General features: G+C 41.0%; 1 protein-coding gene across 2 annotated transcripts; it reads left to right on the top strand.

Moving 5' to 3' along the window:
- LOC148843462 (cyclin-dependent kinase-activating kinase assembly factor-related / CDK-activating kinase assembly factor-like protein) lies at nt 1-12,621 on the top strand. 2 transcript variants are annotated; one of them, XM_088957801.1, is made up of 6 exons: nt 1-567; nt 680-891; nt 1,284-1,357; nt 1,446-1,549; nt 1,758-1,826; nt 12,221-12,621. In XM_088957801.1, exons 2-6 carry the CDS (start codon nt 824-826, stop codon nt 12,485-12,487), a joined length of 582 nt encoding a protein of 193 aa, XP_088813927.1. In that variant the 5' UTR covers nt 1-567; nt 680-823; the 3' UTR covers nt 12,488-12,621. The 2 variants fall into 2 exon arrangements, with proteins under 2 accessions (XP_088813927.1, XP_088813928.1); XM_088957802.1 differs by having other exon boundaries at nt 379-586.
- The last annotated feature ends 7,040 nt before the right edge of the window (nt 12,622-19,661 follow it).

Genomic DNA, 19,661 nt, shown 5'->3' with positions numbered 1-19,661 from the left:
GCTGTGAAACCGGAAAAGGAAAATTGTACTTTTCGCAGAGGGTTCTCGTATTCTAGACTTGTACCAGCGAAGACCCGTGCAGTAGACGGGGTTTCTCTTCTTTTTTGAGTAAATAGTAGAAATCCCCTGTTTTTTGGGGGCGTATGAGACTTAGCCCCTTATACGGTTATACCGGTATCAAACATTCCAGTACCATAGATAATCATGCCTTCTCGGTATTTTAGTGGACTCGTCGTACTTCGTAGTGTTTTCTCGGAATATCGATTCAATCGTACGGTTCAAACTCGATCGTTGATTTCATCAAGTAAATCCTTCCGTTCCTTTAGGATCTTTTTGTCGCACATCTTTACATGTTTTCCCCATTCTATCCCGTCAATTCCCTTTCTTTTATCAATCTAACGATGTCAGTTCCGTCACCGTCTCATCTCCGTCTACCCAAGTTCCCAAAGCTCAAGCAGACCTCCAAGTGAGGCGAACGGAAGAGTAGTAGAAGATTTCACAGAGGAATAGAGAGGAGGAGAGAAAGAGAAGAAGAGAGGAAAGCTATCATCGCCATCAGCCGTCAAGGTTGCCGTGGATAACTTCTGTATACTAGAAATCTCTCTCCTTTATCTGTCTCTTCAGTATTCGATCAGTTGATAACAATTTATTCAAGAGAACATCTTTCATTTGGTTACAGGTTTCTCTGCTTCTTCTGCCCGACATTTCCCGTCCCGGTGATTATTGGGCCGTGTAATGCAGTTAGCATTGCAGCAACCATCAGCTTAGCAAGGCTCGTCAATCTTGAATGCAGAGGTAGTGAGAAGAAGGGCAGAGAGAAACCATGGTGGTGGCCTCCGGAACTAATTCCTATACTAAGGAGATAGCCATCCGTAGGAGGATTGCCAACATGTAAGATCCCTTCTCTCTTTCTCTACTTGCTTTTCCCATGACACCCAGTTTGCGACATCAATGAAAATCAAGGCGAAATGGTGCTTATGCCTCCTCTTTTCCTTTGTTTTATTCATTTTTATTTGATTTGTGTTCTGGGTCGTTTTGACAAACTTTGATTTCTACTCCTTCAGTTCGTACGATGCTTTTTTCTAGTATAATCTCGTATATGATTTAGTTGAAGTTGCATAGACCAATTTTGGGTCAATAATTGATTGCAAATCATAGGTCTGGTGACCGTGTTAAAAATGAAATGAATCATTTGCAAACTAATTGAAGTTTTTTTTTTCTGCAACTAATTGAAGTATTTAAGCTCTAATTGTGGAGCCTTTTCTTTGTTTTCAATTTCACAGATATAATAAGAGAGAAGAGGATTTCCCATCTTTGAGAGAATATAATGATTACTTGGAGGAAGTGGAGGATATGAGTAATTCTATTAGGATTTTTTTCCCTTCGTTTTTTCACTGATATACCGAACTTAAGATTGTTGTTCTGACCAATTTTTTCCTCTATAGCTTTCAATTTGATCGAAGGAATAGATGTCCCTGCTATTGAAGCGAAAATTGCCAAGTATCAGGAAGAAAATGCCGAGCAGATAATTAATGCCCGAGCTCGTAAGGTAATTCATAATTTCTTTTAGTCCCTCTCTAATTCTCAAGTTCAAAAATGATTTTAGGTTATATTTTTTATCCATCACATAATATAACTACTATGCTGTAAATGCTTTGAAGATAGTAAGATATGATGCTAATCTTAGCAAACTGTAGGCTGTGTTGAATCCCATTTGTCACTCTCCTTATTCTAACTGTGGTAGATCCTTTGTTCAGGCTGAAGAACTGGCAGCAGCTTTGGCAGCAAGCAAGGGACAGCCTGCACAAGCTGATGTGGTTGATGTGGTGAGATGATTTTATTGTTTATGGTTAATCATTTGTAGAGTTAGCATTGGTGATGATTGCACAACACTTCTTTTCTGGAACTACCAAGAGTTCATATAGAATCTGCATCACATTAATTATTTTCTTTTCTCTCCTGATTATTTCACGCTCAGAACATATTTAGCACAAGTTTCCTTTTTTTATTATCCTAGGATTGAGGTCATAAATTATCATGTCTTCGTTTTGAGAGCTTGAGCTTGTCTAGAGGTAAAATGTTCAACCTTTTGGCTTGCTTCTAATATGTAAACCAATATGACTTCACCATCATAGTTCTGCCATTGTTTTTTTATCAACATGTTGCTGCTAGTTAATTAAGCAAAAAGATTTTCTACTTTGTACTAGATTTTAATAATCAGAAGTTGAGTGTACCATCTAAAATGCACCAAGGCGTCTTCATATTAAGAAACTCAATGAGTTGTGATTATGGTCTTCCCAACAAGGCCACAATTTCCTCCCATAGAGACGCAATACAAACCTTACCTTCACTCTTTTTAAAGACCCCAGCCTGCACTGCTGCTCAACATGGATGCACCATCTACATTTTGTTTTTTTCCTTGTTTTTGATGGTTACTGTCTGTATTAAGTTTTAACTTCCAGCAGTTCAATGTCTCCATCACTGGTCAGACCATCTACTAAGAGTGATTGGCTTGTTCTCCACCTCAGCCCAAGATAAAGACTTTGAACTACCAATCACTGCATGTCAATGCAATTAGCCAATCATTACGTTTGCAGGATATATGTCTACTTATCTTTCTGATCTAATTCAGGACCTTCTTACTGACTCTTTTCTAAGGTTAAGCACATCAGCTTTCCTTCAAATCACTGTCATGTCCTCTTCTATATCACCCAAACTATAATGTTTGGGGCAATTCCAACAATGAATGCTTAATGATCAGCTACCAGATTACCTTCCCTATGTAAATGAGACACGTTATATCTGAGTAATAAGGGTTTTGACCGACTGTTTTACTGCATATAACTCATTCTTTTATTCATGTAATAAAAAATCATCGTTACCAATAAAAAAATGAGTAAGAACAGCTCCACCTTATCTCAGAATGGTTTGTGTCCTTTTAATTTGATGAAATGAATAAAAAACTAATGAAACACATATTGATCAATAAAATCATAGATCAATATTTCAAGATGATGTTTTTGATGGCCCATAGCAACTCTTGTAAATCCCATGGTAATGAAACAACATAAGATAAGCCTCCTTCCTACCATAAACAACATAGATGAACTGTGGGAACAAAGTAAATATCATGCCAATTGTCACCTATGTCAACCAGCTGGATGTGAAGTGAACCTGAGATAATCACAAAGCCCAAAGATGAAGTTGTCTTTGTGATCACATACCCAATGTCAAAGGAAGAAGGGACTTCAATGGAAAGGCCATCAAAATTTACTTTATGCAGGGCACTAGGGGGCAAAGAAATCAAATAAACCTTGTGTAGAGAACATTGATGTGGGCCCCACAGCTGTGGTCCCACTCTGTCCGTAGGGTAGAATGTATCTAGTCACAGCTGTGGTCAATTTGTTATTTTGTTATTCCTAGTTGCTATTTATTTTTCAGTTTTATATTGTTTGTTATGTGTTAGCAGTTATGATGTAAACACCAAGGGCAGATATGTCCTTTCATGTAACTAGCATAACATATATATATTAAATTAAAGTGGCGGCGGCAGAACATTGACATTCTGTTCTTCTCAAAATCCGTGTTCTACTGCTCTCTCACCACTCTTTCTTCTACTTCTTCACTTTCTCTTCTCATCGAATCCGAAACTTCTTAGTGATCAAGACTGATAGCAGTCTTGAACACCTACATGGTATCAGAGCCAAGTTAGGGTTTCTCATGTGAGCCTAATACCAGCCGACCACATGAGAATCTCCTAGGACTGGAAGCTGAAAAGGAGGAGTTCGCAGACTGATTCTTGGAGAACGCATGAGGTGCTAGCAGCTATTGGAAACCTGCTAGGGTTGCAGAGTGTTGGTGGTCAGGAAGGATCGGAGAAGACTAGGGTTCGGGTAAGCCTAGAAGGCAGCAAACAATTTTTCCTTGTAAGTTTACTTTCTAAGAGAAGTTCTATCAGAGAAGATAGGTTGGACCTATCTAGAGGGGAAGGCCGAACCATTCTAGGTTTTTTCTCTCTTCGACTCATTAGGGTTTTACAGCAAACCCTGGACCAAACTGTCTCAACTGTGTTTCTCTCTACTCTAGGGTTTGAAAGTGATCTTGCGGCAAGCCCTAGTGTTTGATTGAACCATGTGATCTACCTAGAGCTACCCTTAAGTTTATTGGTAGGTCTGATCAGATTCTAGGGTTTCTTATTAACCCTACTGCAAGCCTATCTATACAGTTTTGTTTGGGTTGTGCAACTGAATTGTTTACTTAAGGACTGATTAAATCCTACTGCAAGCATATCACATTTTTTTAAGCTGTTCTCAGAGTCCTAAGGGGTTAGAGCTCTACGAACAGCTACTGTTGTGTTGGCTAGTTGGTTTCAAATCAGAATTATCTCAGTTTTATGCACATACGCTGAGAATACAGATCAAGCCTATACTATTTTGATTGAGATTGGTAGTTCAAGTGCAGTTTGGAGACTTGACAGAAATGGAGTTTAAAAATCAGGTAGAAGGCAGCCTTGGGAACATCAGTTATGGTAGTGTTTCTGAGATGGGTGGTCAGATTACCACCGTAAAGTTTGATGGATCAAACTATTTGGAATGGGCCCAATCAGCCATGATGGCTATTGGTGGAAGAGGTAAATTAGGGTACTTCTTGGGAGACATGAAAGAACCTCCCGAGGGAAACCCGACATATACCAAATGGATGCAAGAAAACTACTTGGTTATGACATGGCTGTGTAATTCTATGCAGCCTCATATTAGCCGGAATTATTTGTGGGCAAAGACAGCTAAGGAGATATGGGATGTTATGAAAGAAACTTATTCCCAACCCCTTAATGTTGCCAGAGCATATGAATTGAAATGTGAAGTGAAAAATCTTAGACAATGAGAGAGACCGGTTTCAGTATATTTCTCTACCTTGCAGTCCCTGTGGCGTGAAATTGATCACTTAGAGACTCTTGAGTGGGAGAGTCTCAGAGATGCACACATATATATAGAAAGCAGGTTGAGACAAACCGGGTATTTGAGTTTCTGGCAAGCTTAAATTCAGATTATGATATTGTCCGGCAACAGATTTTGACTAGAGACAATGTGACTCTCTCTCAGGCATACTCATTTGTACACAGTGAAGAGACCAAAATGAAGGTTATGATGCAACCTCAGCCACCCACACCAGCCTTTGTAGCGGTTACACCCAAATCAGGGGGTGATTCAGAGAAGGACGGGAGGAAGGAAGACAAGAAGGATGTGGTATGTGAACATTGTAAGAAGCCCAAACATACAAAAGAGACATGTTGGAAACTGCATCCTCACTTGGTCCCTGCGAAGTTGAGAAACAAGAAGGGCACTACTCATGTAGCCGTGAACACTGATTCAGCATCCTCATCTGGCACAAAAGGAACATCTTTGGAGACCTTAGCTGCAGTTCGAGCTGCCCTAATGCGGCTTGAAAAAGGAAGTTGGAAATTCAGCTCAGCCACCGCTGCCTCCATCAGCCCCTGCCACATCTGCCTTCGCCCATTCAGGTACTCGAGCTTCAGCCTATCATGCCTCAGCTCCAGGTACTACTGAACCTTGTTGGGTAATAGACTCAAGTGCATCTGATCACATGACTAGCTTGCCTTCATTGTTTACTACTTACCATTTGTCTTCTGGTAGGGATAAGGTATCTATTGCTGATGGCTCCCTGGTTCCTATTTCTGGGAAGGGTGACATCAAGCCTTCAAATACTATCTCCCTGTCATCTGTCTTGCATGTACCTAAGCTTGATACTAACCTTCTTTCAGTCAGTAGTATTACCAAGCATATGAATTGCTCAGTAACCTTCTTCCCTGACCGATGTGTTTTTCAGGACTTGGAGACGTAGAAGGTGATTGGGATCTATCTGCTCGAGGAGTGGTTCTGTCAGGGAGAGTCAGTTGAGAAGATGTCTTTTGTTTCTCAAAGTGTGAGTCCGGTTATGCTTTGGCATAACCGATTAGGTCATTTGTCTTTTCGATCTTTATAGAGTCTATTTCCTGCTTTATTTGAGTCTATTGAGTTGTCTCAATTGCAGTGTGAAAGTTGTGAGTTTGCTAAGCACTGTAGAAAACCTTATTTATTGAGTAATAAAATGAGTGATAATTCTTTTGATATTGTGCATACTGACGTTTGGGGGCCTTATCATATCCCTTCCATGGGTGGGTACAAATATTTTTTGTTATTTGTTGATGACCATACCCGTTTTTCTTGGGTTTATCTCATGCATTCACGAGATGAGGTACCTTCCCTAACCCAAAATTTTCACCAAATGATCCTAACCCAGTTTGATGCCAAGATCAAAGTTCTCAGATCTGATAATGCAAAGGAATACTTTGCTAAATCATCGACATCTTATCTTCTTCATCATGGGGTTATCCACCAGAGCTCTTGCCCTCATACACATCAGCAGAATGGAGTTTCCGAAAGGAAGAATAGGCACATTTTGGAAGTGGCTAGAAGCCTCATGTTTACTTCCAATGTTCCTATTCGCTTCCGGGGTGATGCTATCCTCACGACGGTATACCTTATTAATCGGGTCCCTTCCAGGGTCCTTGATATGCGATCTCCTTTTCCCCTCCTACACCCACGTGAGGACTTGTTTTCTATTCCTCTTAAGACATTCGGTTGTACTTGCTTTGTTCAGCTTCTCGGACCTCATCACTCCAAGTTCGAACCCAAAGCCTCCAAATGCATCTTCCTTGGTTATGCACAAACTCAAAAGGGTTATTGCTGTTATGATCCTGTCTCCGGGAGGAAGTTTGTCTCCATGGATGTCACTTTCTTTGAGGGAACACCCTATTATCCTCGGGTTTCCCCTCAGGGGAAGAGCAGTGAGAGTGGGGGTTTGAGTTCTTGTCTTCAGGGGGAGAGCAGTGAGAGTGGGGCAGTTCCTTTACCTATTCCATTGGGTGATGAGAGCTGCAATGGTGAGGGTAGTTAGAGGGATCAGGAGTTGAGGGAGAGCTGCAATGGTGAGGGAGGTCAGAGAGATCAGGAGTTGCAGGTTTATCACAAGCGGTGCAGGCAGGTTGATCATGATCATCAGTAGTCCAGGCCAGTTCCAATCTCATCTACGGCTCCTGGTCCAAATACTACAGTCCCAGAGCCCACAGAGACTTCCCCTACAGATGATCTTGACCTTCCGATTGCAGTCCATAAAGGGAAACGACATTGTACCACATCTACAGCCCACTGTATTTCCCATTTTTTATCCTATGATCGCCTATCTCCTACCTACAGGTCCTACCTTAGTTCCATTTCCAATGTCCCCATTCCAAGAACAGTGCAAGAAGCCCTATCTGTCCCTGAATGGAAAGATGCAATGCAAGTTGAGATGGATGCCCTGTTGAAAAACAACACTTGAGAGGTAGTTGATTTGCCCAAAGGAAAGAAACCAGTTGGATGCAGATGGGTATTTACGGTGAAGCATAATGCAGATGGATCTATTGAGAGGTATGCAAGAGGGTTTACACAAACTTATGGCATAGATTACTTGGAGACCTTTGCACCGGTAGCCAAGATGACTACTATTCGAGTCCTATTGTCCCTTGCAGCAAGTCACACTGGCCTTTATACCAAATGGACGTGAAAAATGCCTTTCTGAATGGAGATCTGCAGGAAGAAGTGACATGCGTTTGCCTCCTGGATTCTATGATGCAGAAATAGGTAAGAAGGTATGCCGGCTCAACAAGGTTTTGTATGGTTTGAAACAGTCACCTAGGGCTTGGTTCGATAGATTCATACTAGCTCTTGTGAAATTTGGTTATGTACAGGCCCAGTCAGATCATACCCTATTCATCAAGAGGGTGGAATCCTCTTTGACACTACTGGCAGTATATGTTGATGATATTGTGGTCACAGGGAATGATAGCCATGAGATTGAGTCTCTTAAACAGCTTCTTCATCAAGAATTTGAGGTGAAGGACCTTGGTGTACTCCAGTATTTTTTGGGTATTGAGGTTGCTAGGTCCAAACAAGGGATCTTTATTTCTCAAAGGAAATATGTCCTAGACCTGTTGGCAGAAACTGGAAAATTAGGCGTCAAGCCTGCAGATACACCAATTGAACAGAACCACAGGATTAGTGCCGAGAGTGGGGAGCTTCTTGAAGACAAAGTTATGTTCCAACGGTTGGTTGGAAAGCTCCTATATCTCTGCCTCACTAGGCCAGATATCAGTTATGCAGTCAGTGTTGTCAGCCAGTACATGCATTCCCCTAGAACTATTCATCTTCTTGCAGCAGAGAGAATATTAGCATACTTGAAGTGATGCCCAAGTAGAGGTATACTGTTCAAGAACAATAATCACATGAGGGTGGAGGTCTATACAGATGCTGATTGGGCCGGGAGTGCTGATGACAGGAGGTCTACCTCTGGATATTGTGCCCTTGTGGGAGGTAACATTTCTCTTAGAAGAGTAAGAAACAAAGTGTTGTTTCCCGCTCTAGTGCTAAAGCTGAATACAGGTCAATGGCTAACGGAGTTGCTGAAATCCTATGGCTGAAATCAGTACTTGAAGAGTTGGGTATTGATTATGAGAAGCCCCTGATGCTGTACTGTGATAATCAAGCCGCCATTAATATAGCACATAATCCAGTACAGCATGACAGAACCAAACATATTGAAGTTGACCATCACTTTGTACGAGAGAGGGTCTCATCTCAAGAAGTATGCCTCCCTTACATCACATCCAGTATGCAACTAGCAGACATCCTCACTAAAGCCGTATCAAGAAAGAAACTAGAAGCGGGTCTATCCAAGTTGGGAATGATGAACATATACTCCCAACTTGGGGGGGAGTGTAGAGAACATTGATGTGGGCCCCACAGCTGTAGTCCCACTCTGTCCGTAGGGTAGAATGTATCTAGTCACAGCTGTGGTCAATTTGTTATTCTGTTATTCCTAGTTGCTATTTATTTTTCAGTTTTATATTGTTTGTTATGTGTTAGCAGTTATGATGTAAACACCAAGGGCAGATATGTCCTTTCATGTAACTAGCATAACATATATATATTAAATTAAAGTGGCGGCGGCAGAACATTGACATTCTGTTCTCCTCAAAATCTGTGTTCTACTGCTCTCTCACCACTCTTTCTTCTACTTCTTCACTTTCTCTTCTCATCGAATCCGAAACTTCTTAGTGATCAAGACTGATAGCAGTCTTGAACACCTAGACCTTGTAGTAAACAGGATACAATGTGAAGGGTTGAAATGTATAAAATTAGTGCTAAGGTCAATTTTATTGATGAGGAAAGTAGGGCCAGGTGTGATTGATGATGGTTTGTAGATGCCAGTGTTCCTGGTCTGCCATGTAAACCATAAGGTGCAGCAGATGAAGGGTTTAAACAAGGGATCAAGGGTGTGAGTTCCTGAACACTGAGCAAGTTAGCCACTGTCAAAAGGTTAGCAAGGGAGTTGTAGTAGGGTAGACACTAGAAACCAGATAGCATGAAAAGAAATGCTGCATAAAACATGTGGGGTAGACTCTGGTTTCGAAGGCAGATGGTAGTGGTGGCTGAATATTAAATCTTTCAAGGCTAGTGACCGAGAAGTAGGAAGTTAATATCAATAACATTCCCTGAAGAATGTTTAGAATTTAGGTGCACAGAGACCAAGGAAGATGCCAAAAGGACTGGAGAGAAGTTGCAAGAAAACAATTTTGTAAATGAAGTTCAGAAGAGCAGACAGTGAACTGATCTTTTTTTATTAGCAACAGTGAACTGACCTTCATGAGAAGGGAAAACTAAAAACGAGTAGCCAGGGTTGTGAGGCAAGAAGAATGGCTTAAGCATGATTGTTAATATTTGGAGGAAAAAGGGATTGCAAGAGAGATGTACTGCAGGTCTCTCTTGTATGTATTGATGAGATTAGATACTTACTGTATTTGGTCGTAATCAAATGAGGCGGCCTAAATTAGAAGAGTGATGGTATGAAAGGAAGTTATTCCAAACCTAAGATGCCCAGGTAAGGATACAAACATGGACAGAGATATAGGAAAGGAGAATATAACTCTCTTGTGATCCAAAGCATGGATATTCATACAAGTATCCCATCTAATACATTAAATAATACTGTTATGTTTAATTTTTTAAAGCCAAAGTATCATTTCTCAATATTCATATATTGTCATATTTCATATTCTAGTTTGATGGATTCAATAATGGGGAATTGGAAATGAATGGTCAGGCAATAGTTCCATCTGGCTTGGACAAGGTCAACTTCCAGAGGGAAGAGCTCAAGTTGGAGGCCTCCTGCCTCATAAGGAAAATAGCAGAGGAAGCCAGTTCCTGTTGGATGGAGTTCAACAGAGAGCTTATTTGGGAAGGATGAGATTGTTCATGAGAAATTGTAGTGTTATGTGAAGGGTTAAGAGGTTGAGAATAAGGAAAGGCTAGGTGGAGCTCACGAGATTCACTATATGGGGAGAGGAAGAAGGAAATGAGAGCTCTGGATTAGGCAATATTAAATATACTTCTAGTATTACTATTTAGTACCATGTAAAAACATCATGGTGCTATTACTTGGTGTGATGGTACAGATTTGGGCTAAGCATGAGAAGGTGGGTTTGAATCTGAAAGCAGCCACGTTGTGCAAACAATGTCAGAGGTTAGGTCCATATCCAGTCCATTCCTGATGCTGCCCAAGACCCTGGATAATGGGGACTAGCATTGGCTAATGAACTTTGTAAAGCATCATCAGACTCAGTTTTCATTTTATGGTTGTTACACCGGCTTCAAGTTGGTCACTAATTGTATTAAATTTCACCCAAAAGGAAGATAAGAGGAGAACCGTGGCCTCAACATGTAATCAGACACACAAAACACCTTCCATATAAAAACTTGAAGAAGAAAGACATCCAAAAGAACCTTAGTTTTGTGCTTTTTTAAAGATCATATCCATATACCTTATATAAAAGAGAGAGTTCCGCGCTCTCTCTTTTGAAGTCTCTTTTGTCCATAATGGTATTTTGCTTTTCCAGATTTGTCCTCGTGAATTTCAATTTTTTCTCTGTCCTCTTTTATTTCTCTTAGTGTGTGGAGTTCTGATTTCTTTCCCTAGATTACACTACACTAAACAGAGAAGCTTCGTTTCTCTTCTCTTTTTCTAGAGGATTTTACCCATGCCAATGTTCGTTTGAATGGTGTCAGAGGCCACACAGCATAACAATTTGGAATGTAGTGCACAAAACCTGTTATTTTGAGTACTTATTTGGCTTTATGTTTGGAAGATGAAATAAGCCCCTGTTGAATTTGACACTTGTACCAATTTTTCAATGTCTGAGTGGTTGGATGGATCCCTACACTCTATGGTCCTTGTTTTTTCACTTTATTTTTTCTTTTCTGCTCAAGCAAGAACAACTCATTTTGGACATACCCAGGATGCAGGATACTTCCTTCGCATTTACTTAAAATCACAAATTAGATAATGTGGATGTGTTTCATCCATGAAATCTATAAATTTGTGAAAAAATTATTGCTTAATTTTTAAATATAAAGCTTTAGTAACAAGATATTAGAATTTGAAGATGCAAACAAAATTGCACTTTAAAATATTGATAGAAAACATGTATGCTTTAAAATGGTGTTCTAAGTTCTGGACGCTTGAGAATTAGCAGTTTTGGATTCTCTATCAAAAAACAAAACACAGTTTTGGATTATACACATGCACATTACATTCCGGGTCTTTCAAGTTTGTTCTCTGCATCTCCAAGTCATGTTTACAATGGAGGAGCTGATTTCTTGACATTTTCAACTTATACATTATATTTTATCATTAAATGAGATGTACAGTTTTTCCTTTCTTAAACATCTGTTGTATTGATGCATTAAATGAAGTAAAAAATAATAAATAAATAAATAAAACTTTAACATTAAGTACCTCACAATATTCTTGTGATATTTGAAATAATAAACTGTTCTAACATACAAGCCTTCTGGTTTATTGACGTCTGCATGTCTGACACTAACATACAAGCTTGAGTTAATTTTTTCCAAGTGCATGTTTACAACAGATAAGGGTCAATGATGAAGTTTCAATGTGCCTCTATAGGTGGTTATGGCCTTACTCGAATCCATCTTTGCCATTGGAGGCTACCTGCTATTTCTCCTCTAAATAGTTGACTGTTTCTGTAAATTAAGTAACTTCAAATATTGTTTTCATGTATACTACTGAACTTTTGTTGTCCTGTGAAATTTTGGTTATGCAGACAACAGGTCAGAGCTCTCAAGCAGGGGTTGCACAGGGGCAGTATGCACCTGCTGTGCCTGGAGGTGCACTTGGGCAACCACGACCAACAGGCATGGCCCCACAGCCTGTCCCAGTTGGAGGTGGACCTGACTTGCATGGTTATGCAGCTGATGATGAAGAAATGATGAAGCTCCGAGCAGAGAGAGGCGGGAGGGCAGGCGGATGGACAGCAGAACTGAGCAAAAAGAGAGCACTCGAGGAAGCCTTTGGTAGCATTTGGATTTGATTTCTCCATACAATGGTATCAGTGTCCTTGTTTGGGAAATGCTGAGCATCTCTTTTGTCAGATTCTGATTGTGTAAAGAATCAGTTTTGTCAGCATTATTTGCTGTGTTGTTTCAATGCAAGAACTTTCCAACACATGAGTTCATTCATGGCGCTGAGGGTGAAGTTACTAATAGTAGTAGTAAAAATTGCATTGCTCCTCTGTATGCATGCACATACACGCTCACACCCACATGGCTGAAAAGATGATCTTCTGATCAAGAGCTGGGTTGGGCGATTCAGCCCAGAAGTTTCTCTGGATCTACAACGAATCTGATCAAGAGCCAATCTGAAAAGATGAGCTTCTGAAGAGAAAAGTCAGATATACGGATTGCATTTGGTGGGCGAAGTAGCAATTTCAGATCGGTTAGGAACACGTAAATGGACCAGTGCCACAGCCCATAATATGTGGGTGAAGCATCTTGAAAGAACGGTACGTCACGCACAAAGCATGTCCCTTTGATGCACAAAAGCTGACGGTGTGTTAAGCTACGCTCGATACTTTTGATGGCTTCCATCACTTGGATTTTCCTGAAAAGCAGGTGATTTGTCCGTACCAGTTATGCTCTCAGAGTTAAACCTGCATTCTCAGGCTTGTCAACATGAGATTTTACCAAATTGAAAAATGCTGCAACTGCGGAAGAAAATTACTAGGAGACAAGGAACCAATCTCTCGATGTGACTCATAATTTGAGTGTCTTTTGTATTATATGATGATAATGTCTAGCCAAAGCAAAATTTTATGAAGAGACAACTAGCTAAGTAGCAGCCTAGCCCAGACAACATTAAGGGTTCAACAGGTTCAAAACATCGATATGCCCGATACGCCGGTAGGGGCTTATCGGGTGTTTTGATAATTGTTTTTTTATTTTTTTTTTCAAAACTGATTCAGGGGAGCCGGTCTAGGACCCTTCCATCCCCCGAACCAGTCAAACCCCCGATACATCCACTGTAGGGGCATATTGGAAGGGGTCCCGGAACGATACGTATCAGCCAATATGGGTCAATACATAACGATACTTTAAATCTTGCTTCAACTATCATACAGGAAAGTTATGATGCTGGAAAAACTTACAGCCAATCAGGTGGTATTCATCAAATTCATGGGAGTGCTTTCATTGGTCAAATCTCTTCCCATTCTATGTCTTCCGGTATTATAGATTTTTTTTTCTTTTAATTAAAGATTTAAAGTTTATCACATCGCAGTTCATCTTTTCTTGGTTGATCAGTGAATCCAGCCACAGATTTGTTTGTGTAAATTACATTCTAGTCCATGCAAATGCAAAGTTGGTTTCTAGTCAAAGATTTTTAATTGTGATAGGTGCAAAGTGCAAACACAAATCCCAATACTGGAATATACATTTATTTTAACATTCATCAAATTTGAATGCAAAGTTTATACCCATCTTTTGGATGCAAACTTTGGTCTCAATCTCAATGTAAACATGTCTTAGAATCTGCATTTGGTGTCACATCATCAACACACAAAAGCATTCTCGCAAAACATTAGCACTGAACCAGCATTTGCACTCTCAAGACTCCTTTTGCTAAGAGTACAAATGCCCGTTCAGTGCTAATTTCCATGCCGATTTATTAGATCGTGAGCTCCTTAAATTGTTTTATACGATCTGGATCCAAGTCATCCAACGGATACAATTCAAGGTTTCCAACTTCAAGAAATAGATCAGAGATGTATGTGGATCAAATCACCTTAATCCATGAATTAATTCACAGTGAAGGTGCCAATTATCTTGTTGGCAAGGTCTCTAGCAAGTTGTATAATATACACATGGAGTGTTACGACACATTGACATGCAGAGGCTAACATGATCTTTTGCTCTAGGATAGTTGGTGGAGAGTAGCAGAATTGCAGAGTTTGTTACAACAGAAATATTCCCTATGCATCGTTAGCAATCATTAGCCTTTTTATTTTGTCTTTTCCATTTCGGTTGTAATGGCCATCAAGCCTGAGCTCTATATATGTATCCAACCACAATCGAATGGGTATGAGAGATTTACCTTCCAACAAAACTATCATTGTTTATTTTCCTTCCGAGAGTCGTGCCTAGCACTATAGCTCGAGGGAAGAAGCCGACCTCGTCCCGGCGATGGGAGGAGGTCGATATTAGTCTGGTATCAGAGCCAGACATCCCATCGGGAGAGGAGATGTCGAATCTTGAAGAAAGGTTGAACTTCCTGGAGAGAAACCAGAAGGGAGTCATGGCCAAGTTGGCAGAGCTTCTGGAACATCTGGGTCCTCCACCTCCGGTATGAGGGAATCCAGAATTGAACACCAATCAATCTGTCTCAAAAGGTGCGGGTGACCGAGGCAAGGAAACAGAAGGGACCAAAGTTGGAACCCCCCAAGTTCAACGGGAAAAATCTCGATGGTTGGTTGGTGCTGTTGCAATAATACTTTTCTCTACAAGGCATCACCAAAGACCAACGGATTCAGGTCACTAGCTTGGGCTTTCAAGGAAGAGTAGTGGAGTGGTATTGCTGGTTCATTGAGCACTATCCACAACCCTCTTGGGACTAGTTTGTGGATGCACTAGATCATCGATAGAATGGCGTGCAGGGGACTAATATAGCAGGGAGACTCCAAATTAGCTCAAACCACCTCGGTACAAGAGTATATGGATCAGTTCCAACTTCTATCTAGCCAGGTTAAAGGACTGAACGAAGAATACCTTACGAGCTGCTTCATTTCTGGCCTGAAGCCTGAAATCCGAGCTAGAGTGGAGAAGTTCGAACCCACCTCTCTCACCCGAGCATTTTGCTTGGCCTTGCAAGAGGAAGAAGAGTGGACAGTCAAGTGCCGACAAGTACATGGTGAACTACTGAAAACAAAACCTCTAATAATAAATTCCTCTACTACCACTAAACCAGTTCTAGAAATCAAAAGGCTGACTCCGACAGAAGCACGGGATAGGAAGGAGTGTGGCCTTTGTTACCACTGTGACGAAAAATGTCCTTGGCCACCGTTGCAAGACTCAACAGCTGTATTGGGCCACGGGACTGATGGAGGGAGAAGACCCAAGTGATGAAGTTGAGGAAGATCCAAACGAAGGGGAGGTGTCAATTCTGGAAATATCCCTCCATGCAATCTCAGGGTCCAGTTCTCCAAAAACCATATGACTCTAAGGACTGATTAACCAGCAACTAGTAACAATGTTGGTGGATATGGGATCCACCCACAATTTCTTGGATCCAAGGATGGTGAAGAAGGCAGGAGTGATTCCAGTGACACAAACACAGTTCGAAGTGTTGGTCGCCAATGGAGAAAAGATACAAGTGGCTGGGAAATGCCCACAGGTATCGATCAAAACTCAAGGAACCACCATAATAGCTGAACTCTATCTACACTCCCTACAGGGCTACGATGCAGTATTGGGGGCCTGATGGTTAAAGACACTGGGACCAGTTGTGTAGGATTTCTCCTCTTTGTCCCTACAATTTGAAGACAGCCAAGGCCACCACACCTTGAAGAGATTACAAACACAACCCCCTCGCATGATTGACGCCGCCAAGGCTGCTAAGGATGTTGAGAAGGGGACCTTTCTGTTCTTGATTCAACTGAAATGAGGAAAGGAACAACAGATGAACCCAGAACCTCAGATTCAAAAGCTATTGAAAGAATATCAGGATGTGTTTGCTGAACCCATGGGAATTCCCCCTCCACGTCACTGTGATCATGCCATTCCTTTGAAGGATAACAAGCCCATCAACGTCAAACCTTATAGATACCCCTATTACCAAAAAAAATTGAGATTGAGCAGATTGTAAAGGAGTTGTTGAAGGAAGGGGTGATACGGCCAAGTACCAGTCCTTTTTCATCCCCTGTTCTTTTGGTCAGGAAGAAGGATGGTGGGTGGAGAATGTGTATGTGTGTAGATTACAGAGCCCTGAATCAAGTGACCGTGAAGGACAAATTCCCAATGCTTGTAGTAGACAAACTCCTGGATGAACTACAAGGAGCTATATTTTTTTCAAAGATGGACCTGAGGTCGGGTTATCATCAAATCAGAGTCAAAACCGAGGATGTTCCAAAGACAACCTTTCGCACACACAAAGGCCATTACGAGTACTTGGTTATGCCCTTTGGGCTGTCTAATGTCCCCTCAACCTTCCAATCTCTTATGAATTCCATCTTTAGAGATTTTCTTAGAAAATATGTGCTGGTGTTTTTTTATGATATCTTAATTTACAGTAAATCTCGATAGGACCATGTTGAACTAGTTCTCAAACAACACCAACTACATGCAAGAAGAAGCAAATGTCAGTTTGGGGTTGAAAGGATCAAGTATCTAGGCCACATAATATCACCATTGGGGGCAGAAGTAGACCTAGCTAAGATTGAAGATGTTCTTCACTGGTCTACACCCAAGGGAGTTAAAGGCCTTAGAGGTTTCCTGGGTCTCACTAGTTACTACAGAAGATTTATCCAGAATTATGGCATCCTAGCCAAACCACTAACACAACTGCTTAAAAAGGGAGGATGGAGATGGAGTGACGAAGTCAAGGAAGCTTTCAGGAAACTCAAGAGAATCATGACCATGAAACCAGTACTAGCTCTCCCCAACTACCAAGAACCATTTACAGTGGAGACCGATGCTAGTGGAATTGGAATAGGAGTTGTTCTCTCTCAGCAAGGGCGTCCAATGGCCTTCTTCAGCAAGGCACTACAAGGAAAGTACCAATCCTTGTCAACATATGATCAAGAATTGCTAGCATTAGTGACAGCAATGCAAAAGTGGAGGTCCTATCTCCTGGGTCAAAGGTTTAAAATTTTGACAGACCACAAGAGTTTAAAGCACACTTTAGAGCAAAAGATTACAACTCCAAACTAGCAAAGACTTATTAGCAAACTTCTGGGTTTTGATTATGAAGTTTGCTACAAAAAATGGTCAAACAATTCAGCTGCAGATGCTCTATCGCGCAAAGAAGCAAGGGAAGTAATGGCCATATCTGCTCCAATTCCAAGCTGGATTGAAGAGCTCAAGAGAGAGATAGCAGAAGATGGACATCTATAGAAGATGATATCAGACGTAGCCAGGGATCCCATAGGAAAATACTCAATTAAAAATGGGCTGCTTTGGAAGGGGGAGAAGCTAGTAATCAGTCCAAATTCAATATTTAGAAGGAGACTTTTTGAGGAAGCCCACTCAGCCCCAGGGGGGGACATTCAGGGTACTACAACACCCTACAAAGATTAAGGAAGATTTGTTATTGGAAAGGCTATCGAGCTGAAGTAAAATATTGGGTAAAGGAGTGTGAAATCTGCTAGAGAAACAAAGTAAAAAACCTACCATGCTCCGGACTGCTACAACCTCTACCCATTCCGAAACAAGCATGGTCTGAACTCTCAATGGATTTCATTGAAGGCTTACCCTCTTCCATTAGGAAAACTACCATTTGGGTAGTTGTGGACCAATTAACTAAGTTTGCACACTTCATTGCCTTAACCCACCCTTTCTCTGCTTCTGGCCTAGCCAAGGTATTCATCCAAGAAATTTTCAAATTGCACAGAATGCCCAAGACAATTGTAAGTGATCGAGACCCTCCGTTCACCAACAACTTTTGGAGAGAAATTTTCAAACTTCAGGGAATACAGCTACATATGATCTCTTCATACCACCCTCAGACAGATGGACAGATAGAGGTCCTTAATAGGACTTTGGAAACCTACCTTAGATGCTACACCAGTGAACAACCACAGAATTGGAGTAGATAGTTGCCTTTAGCAGAATAGTGGTATAACACCACTTTCCATTCTGCCACCAAAACCACCCCTTTTCAGGCACTATACGATATCCCCCACCAAACTTGATCTCCTACATCCCAGGAACAACTCAAGCATCAGCAATGGAGGCTGAATTATAGGAAAGGGAAAGGGCTCTGCAAAAACTTAAATAGAATTTACTCTTTGCCCAAGACAGAATGAAGAAAATGGCAGATCGGAAGAGAACAGAAAGGAATGTTAACATCGGAGATTGGGTATACTTGATGCTGCAACCTTATTGACAAAGCACTGTGATAGTTCGTAAGTCTCAGAAGCTAGTAGCTCGTTTTTGCGGACCATTCAAAATAACAGAGAAAATTGGTCCAGTTGCACATTGCCTAGCATTACCAGAAGGTTGTCGTTTACATCCTGTTTTCCATGTGTCTTGGTTAAAGGCCAAGATTGGAGACAGCTCTCATACCCAAGCCACTCTTCCACCACTAACGGCTAACGGTACACTCCAACCCCAGCCAGCTGCAATTATTGACAAAAGATTGAAACAACAAGGCAACAAGGCAGTAACAGAGGTACTGGTTCAATGGCAAGGAACCCCGGCAACAGATTTGACTTGGGAAACACTCACGGAACTGCAACAGAAATTTCCTCAGTCTAGCCTTGAGGACAAGGCTGCTTTCGAAGGGAGAGGGTGTTACGACACATTGACATGCAGATGCTATCGTGGTCTTTTGCTCTAGGACAGCTAATGGAGAGTAGCAGAATTGCAAAGTTTGTTACAGCAAATATATTCCCTACGCATCATTAGCAATCATTAGCCTTTTTATTTTGTCTTTTTCATTTCGGTTGTAACGGCCATCAAGCCTGAGCTCTATATATGTATCCAACCACAATCGAATGGATATGAGAGATTTACCTTCCAACAAAACTATCTTTGTTTATTTTTATTCTGAGAGCCGTGCCTAGCACTATAGCTCGAGGGAAGAAGCCGACCTCGTCCCACGACGGGAGGAGATCGATATCATGGAGACCCCCGGAAACTTCAGGTCCAAGATGATTTAGTTCCAACTACCGATCACTGAAATAGAAAGCAAAACAACTAAATTGCAATTTTCATTTTCCTATTAACGTTTTTGTAAAATCTAGCTTCAGAATTAGGTGGTATTTAATCTAATAAAAACAGGGAACCTGGCCACCTTGGTAAAACAGTCAGAATCAATCGCACCACTTATATCTGTCCATCAGTCCAAGTCAATGTTGAATTAGTTCCTAGGCAAAATTATCAAATCAATTTAAACCATGAGGATACATAGCAAATAATCCATATGGAGACTCTATTGTTGGATTTTTTATAAAGGTTCTGTCCAATGACAACATGAATCTGCAATGAGAACTAGGT

The sequence above is a fragment of the Nelumbo lutea genome, chromosome 8 (assembly GCF_056320005.1).
Source record: "Nelumbo lutea isolate HS-2025 chromosome 8, American lotus-T2T, whole genome shotgun sequence".
Classification (NCBI taxonomy): domain Eukaryota; kingdom Viridiplantae; phylum Streptophyta; class Magnoliopsida; order Proteales; family Nelumbonaceae; genus Nelumbo; species Nelumbo lutea.
This window is presented reverse-complemented; position numbering and strand designations above follow the sequence as displayed.